Source organism: Arachis stenosperma, chromosome 3, assembly GCF_014773155.1.
Source record: "Arachis stenosperma cultivar V10309 chromosome 3, arast.V10309.gnm1.PFL2, whole genome shotgun sequence".
In the NCBI taxonomy this organism is placed as follows: domain Eukaryota; kingdom Viridiplantae; phylum Streptophyta; class Magnoliopsida; order Fabales; family Fabaceae; genus Arachis; species Arachis stenosperma.
Window position 1 is genome coordinate 156391474 of NC_080379.1, and position 7717 is coordinate 156399190.

General features: G+C 41.0%; 1 protein-coding gene across 1 annotated transcript; it reads left to right on the plus strand.

The window, feature by feature from the left end:
* The first annotated feature begins 520 nt into the window (after positions 1–520).
* On the plus strand, positions 521–1819 carry LOC130966992 (uncharacterized). The gene has a single exon (XM_057891815.1). It carries the CDS (start codon positions 521–523, stop codon positions 1817–1819), a length of 1299 nt encoding a protein of 432 aa, XP_057747798.1.
* Positions 1820–7717: the final 5898 nt, after the last annotated feature.

The window sequence follows — 7717 nt, forward strand, 5'->3', positions numbered from 1 at the left end:
TACTCCTACTATCTCGGAAGAAACCGACTTATACATCGACACGACTCATTATGAAAAACGGCTCAATCCTAACAGAACACTACCCACAATCTTGCCGCAAGATCAGTCACAAAAATCTTGGCTAAAACCAATGACCCATTCAATACTAACTATGCTATAAATCGGGCATGAGACCAACGATGGCAGCCAGAACAAAAAGTCATTCAAACAACCATACTCTACCATACAAACAATTCATTGTTTATATACTCGCTTTTCTTTAACTAATTATTTACTGACTTAGGCGTCGGAGTCCCTTTCGCAGATACCACGCTCGGGTCCGGATTCACGAGGATATTTCCTGTTCAGCTCGAGCTGTCAGGCACACCAGGGTTGATGCAAAGCCGACATATAGCTCGGAAGGAGTATCATTGTAAGAACATTTGGCGCCCACCGTGGGCCCCGCCTCTTTCGTAGTTTTATCTAACCTGACGCTACTATCTTCGGCTGTTCTTTTATTTTCCTCCGCAGAAATCAAGACATGACGGATCACTCTGTCACTCCTCAAGCAAACCCAACAAATGTCGAGCTCCTAGCCGCTAATGCTGCTCTGCTAGCGGACAACCAGCGGATGGCCGACTTGTTAGCGGCTGTCCAGAACAAAGATGGGGATAGAAACGACCATAAGAAAGTCAACACCGATCCCCATGGAGAACAGCACACGGAGCCAAATACAAAGACAAGAGATATACCTCTCAAAACTAAGAGACGGTGGATTGGCCCCTTTTCTGAAGAAATAATGAATTTAAAAATGCCAAAAAATTTTACACTTTCAATGACTCTAACACCGTACAAGGGGATCGAAGATCCTAAAGTTCACGTTACAAAATTCAAATCCATGATGTTTCTTAACAGTCACTCCGATCCCATCTTGTGCCGGTCTTTTCCCACCTTCTTAGATGGGGCTGCCTTGTTATGGTTTTCTAACTTACCTGCAGGTTTCATATCCAGCTTTGACGAATTTGCCAAGTTATTCATAAATCATTTTGCAGCCTCCAAAATCTATGTGCGAGATTCAGACTACCTCAGCGCAATCAAGCAAGGGCAGCACGAGAGCCTGAAGGATTACATGACACGCTTCACAGAAGCAGCCATGGAGATCCCCGACCTCAATCCAGAAGTGCAGCTGCATGCCATCAAGAGTGGTCTCTGGCTTGGAAAATTTCAGGAAGCTATAGCTGTCGCGAAACCCAAGACATTGGAGGAGTTTCAAGATAAAGCAACTGGTCAAATCGAAATAGAGGAGTTGCGTGAAGCTCGAAGGAGTGAAAAGCCACCATCCTGGAAGGAAGAAGACAAACCCTACAGGTCCCAAAATAAGGACTCTAAAAAACCTTTTAAACTAACCCCAAAATTTGATTCATATACCAGGTTCAATACCAAGAGGGAGGATATTATTAAGGAGATACTACATAGCAAGTTGATAAAGCCACCGAGCAAAGCAGGGACATACCAGGATCAGAAGTATGTTGACAGAAACAAACATTGTGCATTTCACCAAAAGTTTGGCCATACCACTGATAAGTGTGTGGTAGCTAGAGACTTGCTGGAGAGACTAGCAAGGTGGGGTCTTTTGGATAAATATGTCACTACCAAAAGCCAGAAAGAACCAACCAGGGATGCGGAAAGACTAAGCTACAGCTCAGACCAAAAAGAAAAAGGAACATGGCGTGGACCAGTCGAAACTCCGACCTCCAAGGGAGTTATCAATTACATTCAGGTGGCTTTGCTAGAGAAAGAGCTACCAATATGGCTAGGAAGCGGAGCTACCGATCTATGATGACAATGGAAGGATCTCACCAAGACCCATCAACTTCGGCTCTGTCCACCCACATCAGCTTCGACGCTGACGACTTTAAGTCTCAGTCTTCGAACTTAGATGATCCAGTAGTGATCACAGTATGAGTAGGAGAGCTAACCATTAAGAAGGTCCTGCTCGACCCAAGAAGCAGTGTTGACGTCCTATTCTACTCAACATTCAAAAAGATGCAACTAAGCGACAAAACATTACAGCCATCAACTGGAGAATCGGTAGGGTTCTCCGGCGAAAGGGTCCTTGTATCAGGTTATGTATGGTTAAGAACAACGCTAAGGGAATCCTCGAACTCAAAAACATTAGATATTCAATTTTTAGCAGCCGACTATGTAAGCCCTTATAATGTTATTTTGGGATGTCTGTCCCTAAATTCTTTCGGAACTATTGTCTCCACAATTTACCTGTGTATCAAGTTTCCTGTGCAGGATAATATAGTGGCAACAGTGCACGCTGACCATAAAGAAGCCAGACAATGTTACAATGCAGGATTAAAGACCATCCCGAAGGAGATCATTTCGAGAATCTATTCTGTATACAACTCGTAAAGCATCCCCACTCTGGCCGAGATGGATCCAAGAGACAACAATAGTCGTCCCGCTCCCACGGACGACCTGGAAAAGGTACAAGTCGGACCAGAAAATCAGTTTACTAACATCGGTTCAGCTTTTTTCGCAACAACAAATAAAATCTGGTAGGCATATTAAAGGCCAATGCTGACTTGTTTGCATGGACCCCCTGCTAGGGATGGAAAAAGGCCAAGCGGCCTGCCAGGACCTGTAGCCTGACCTGTGTTTGGCCTGGCTTGGCCTGACCTGTTATAAAATAGGCACAGGTTCAAGCTTTTATAAAAGCCTTATTATGTTAATAGGCCAGGCCTAGACTCACTAATTAGCCTTATTGGCCTGTCAGGCCTGCCTGGGCCTGTTAATACATAATTGCATATATAAATAATTTTTTATTATTAACAAAATTATGAGATATTTTAAATTTATTATATTTAATTATAAATAGTTTTGTATATTTTAAATACTTTAAAATTTAAAATTTTTATAAATATTAAATATGATATATTAAATGTAAATATGTTTATTAAAAAATAATTTTTTTAAAATAATTTTTTTATTTTTGTAAAAAAAAATATCAGGTCTTTTAACAGACTTCACCACAGGCCAGGCTGAATAACAGGCCAAGTTTAGTACTTTAAAAAAAATCTATAGCAGGCTACAGGCCAGGCTCAAGCCAATTGATCACATGACAGGCCAAGCCTGTTAAGAGCAAAGCCTGGCCTGGTGATGTTGGGGGCATCATTGCCTATTTTGGTAGTTATTTTAGTAGATTTTATTTTAGTTTTCATACAAATTTTGTTAATAAATGAGTAAAAGCATGAAAAATCTCTACATTAGGAAAGATCTCAAGCATAGGTGAATTTTACCTAATATACAAGAAAAATATGATAAAATAGATCCCACTAAGTGAAGATTTAATTTTGAGTATTATTAGCACACTTAGTATATAAAGATCATCTTGTATATTACGTTGATACACTTATTTGCATGATGATAGGTAAAATAGAAGCAGAGGAAAGCAAGGAGGTAAACCAACGTTGGTGTGCAATTATCAAAGACCCAATGTTGGAGGAAATATTGATAATGATCCAACGTTGGTATGAAGAAAGATGAAACCAATGTTGGTGTCAAAGTTGGTGAAAGTTGGACCTCAAACGTGCCAAGAAAAAGGTCCATAGTTGGAGCTATAGTTGGAGCCATAGTTGGAGTCATAGTTGGACCTCCAACTATGCCTCAAACTACTGGTGCAGCGTTGGAGCCAAAGTTGGTGGTGCAACGTTGCACTTCAACGTGCGCGACAAAATGCATGCAGAAATCAAAGACCATGCGTACGCGTCACCCACGCGTACGCGTGAGTAGTGAAAAATGACAATCCACGCGTGCGCGTCACCGGCGCGCACGCGTGAGAAGAATGTTGGCGCAGCAATGTTGTCTCCAATGGTAGTGTTAAATGGCAACATTGTGGGGTCACGCGTACACGTCGCCCACGTGTACGCGTGACCGGGAAAAACGTTGAAGGTAACGTTTGCATGCCAACATCGGGTCAAATGCAGCAGCAGGGCTTGGGAACGTTTTTCTTAATGTTTGTGACACTGAACAAGGCCCGATAAAAGCCAATATAACCCAAAAGCATGCATTCACCTCTCAAGCAAGCAAAGCCCATCAACATCACTCAATCCAAGGCACAAGAAGCATCTAGATTAGAAATTTTTCATTCAAGTGTACTTTTCATTTCAGTTTGTAGGCCTATAAATAGGCATTAGTTTTCATGAAGTAAGAGGGACAAAAGAAAGGAAGAATTGAAGGAGTGGGAGAGAGTGAAGACCAATTCGAATTTCTGTGAATTGGCACACTCCAAGGGGAGTGGGTCTTTGGACCCCTCCCCTCAACCACTTTTCTTCATTAGCAGTAGTTAATCTTAGTTTGTAATTCTCTTTTATAAATTCTAAATTTTGATTTTCTGCTTTGAATTCTCCATCTTAATCTTTATTTTTATGCACTTTAGTTTCGTGGAAATTGGTTTCTATTTAAGAGCAATGACCATGTAAACCCCACTTCATTGGGTTAGAGAGCTTTGTTGTAATTCAATGGGTCAATAATAATTTTCATTCTTCTTCTTCTTTCTTTTCTCTTGATCTTACTAGAAAGCTTTCGATCTTCATCCAATTGGGTAGTTGTCTTGAAAAAGAAGCTATTTATAATTGGATCTCCTTTGAACCTTGGAAAAGGAATGAGGAGATCATGTTAGAAATGCTTTCTCATGCTGGGCCGGATTAGGGTTTGGATGGATATGGTGACATATAATCCTACCAACACTTTGATTTGGAAATACATGTGGTATAATCAGTGACCATACTTCATCTATTTCCATGAGTAATTAAATCAAGAAATTGGGCAATTGTTCAAGCTTAGAGAGATTGGATTGCCAAGGAATTGGGATCTAATCACCTAAGATTGCCAAGGAGATCAATGAATGCATTGATTGAGGAAGATATGAGAATGAACTTGATCCGGAGAATGCAACATCTCCTAAGCCCAATGAACTCTCCATCTCTGATCTACCCATTCTCTTTATTTTCTGTTGTTTATTTTCATGCTTAATCACCCCATTCCCATTTACTTTCCTATACTTTAAGCTTCTGCACTTTAATTTCCTGTTATTTACTTTCAATCATTTACATTCCATGCAATTTGCTTTTTCCGCCATTTAATTTCCTGCACTTCCAACTTCAAATCTGCTTAGTTCAACTAGAATACCCCTCCAATTAAAGTTGATCAACCAATCAATCCCTGTGGGATTCGACCTCACTCTATTGTGAGTTTTTACTTGACGACAATTCGGTGCACTTGCCGGTGGAAATTTTTTAAGAGACAAGTTTTCGTGTATCACCTGGCCTGGCCTGTTTCCACCCCTAACCCCTGGTGACATGCCAGGGATCGATTCAAACTTTATATCTCACAAGCTGGAAGTCAACCCCAACGCTCGACCTATAAGACAAAAGAAACGAAATCTGGGCACAGAGAGAAAAAATGCAGCAGCGGCAGAAACACAAAAACTACTTGACGCAGGATTCATCCGAGAAATACGCTTTTCGTCATGGCTAGCAAACGTGGTAATGGTCAAGAAAATCTCGGGAAAATGGCGAATGTGCGTAGATTTTACAGATTCAAACAAAGCCTACCCGTAGGATTCCTACCCACTGCCGAACATTGACAGGCTAGTAGACGACACCTCCGGATATCAAGTGCTAAGCTTCATGGATGCCTATTCCGGCTATAATCAAATACAAATGCACCCACATGACGAAGATGAGACAGCATTTGTAACTGACCAAGGTAATTTTTGTTATAAGGTAATGCGTTTTGGACTAAAAAATGCAGGGACAACTCATCAAAGACTGATGGACAAAGTCTTCAAAATCCAAGTTGGGCGAAACATTGAGATATATGTCGACGACATGGTCGTCAAGTCAAGTTCAGATAAACAGCATGAAGCTGATCTTCAGGAGATTTTCCAACAACTCCGAAAATACAATATGAGGCTAAACAAAGAAAAATTCTCATTCGGAGTACAGAAAGAAAAATTTCTTGGGTTTATGCTTACAAACAGGGGAATAGAAGCCAACCTCGACCAGTGTCAGGCCGTTATAAACATGCAGTCACCAAGAATAGTCAAAGAAGTACAACGCCTCACATGTCGCCTAGCCTCCCTGTCCCGATTCTTACCACCAGCAGCTGCCAGATCGTATCATTTCTTCAATACCATTAAAAAGGCTGACAAGTTCGTCTGGACAGAAGAATGTGAAAAGGCTTTCGCCGAATTCAAACATATTCTTGGATCACCACTTATACTCAAAAAGCTGGAGCAAGGTAAACCACTTTTTGTATTTCTTTCAATTTCAACTAACTCCATCAGTTTCGTGCTTATGACAGAAACAGGAAAAGAGTAACACCCAGTGTACTTCGTTAGCAAGGTCTTGCAAAATGCCGAGACGAGATACCCGATGATAGAAAAACTAGCCTTTGGCCTGGTCATCACTACTCGGCACATACGACATTATTTCCAGACACATCCAATTATAGTTCGGACAGGTCACCCCTTACGCCAAATATTGTCATGACAATAGAGCTCTCTGAATTCGATATTTCATACCAATCCCAAAGATTACCTAGAGCCCAGGCGTTGGCCGACTTCGTCTCAGAGTTCACAAACAAAGATGAAACACCCAAAACATGGGAGCTATACATAGATGGAGTGTTAAATGAAAACGAATGTAGTACAGGAATCCTTCTGAAAGACGATGCTAGAGTTCAAGCCGAGCAATCAATCAAATTTCTTTTCAAAACGACCAACAACCAAGCCGAATATGAAGCTCTCATAGCAGGACTAAGACTAGCCAAGGAAGTAGGAGTCTTCAGCCTAAAGGTACACTAGGATTCCCTCCTCGTAGTACAACAGGTAAGCGGTCACTTTTAGGTACGAGATCCCCTCTTGGAAAAATATTTAAACTCGGTCAAAGCCATGATTACTTTTTTTCAAAATTTTGAAATATCACATATACCTAGGGAACAAAATTATAGAGCCGATATTTTATCTAAATTAGCCACGTACAGAGTAACCGATCAATCAGACAAGTTAAACCATCTCACACTAACAGAACTAATTTTAGATATCAAAACTATTCTAAGTATGTCACAGGAAGAAGATTGTCGAAGTCCATTCATTCGCTACCTAAGAACTGGAGAAATACCAGAAGATGAAAGCCCAAAGTCATTCAGATATAAAGCTAACATTTATACCATGCTGGGAGCATACCTATACAGACGAGGAGTTTCTAGACCATTACTAAGATGCCTTAGCCGAGCAAAAGCAGAAAATACCATGGAAGAGGTACACGAGGGAGTATGAGGACACCATACCGGAAGTCGAAGTCTGGCCACAAAAATCCTCCGAGCAGGATATTACTGGCTGACGTTAAGAGAGGATTGCAGAAGTAAAGTAAAAAAGTGTGATGCATGTCAAAGGTGCGCGCCGCTCATCCACAACCCAGCCGAACTGTTACACACTTCAGACGTCAGCTGGCCATTCCACAAATGGAGAATGGACATACTCGGACCATTCCCGGTCTCGGCGGGACAGGTAAAGTTTCTTCTGGTAGCCATAGACTACTTCATAAAATGGATAGAAGCGCAGCCTCTTGCAAAAATAACAGCAGAAAAGGTACAAAATTTCATTTGGAAATCAATTATATGTAGATTCGATTTACCTAGAGAAATCGTATCCGATAATGGCAGG

Bases quoted from the DNA above. Each gene is read 5' to 3' on its own strand.
- LOC130966992 (XM_057891815.1), top strand. From the start codon at position 521: ATGACGGATCACTCTGTCACTCCTCAAGCAAACCCAACAAATGTCGAG.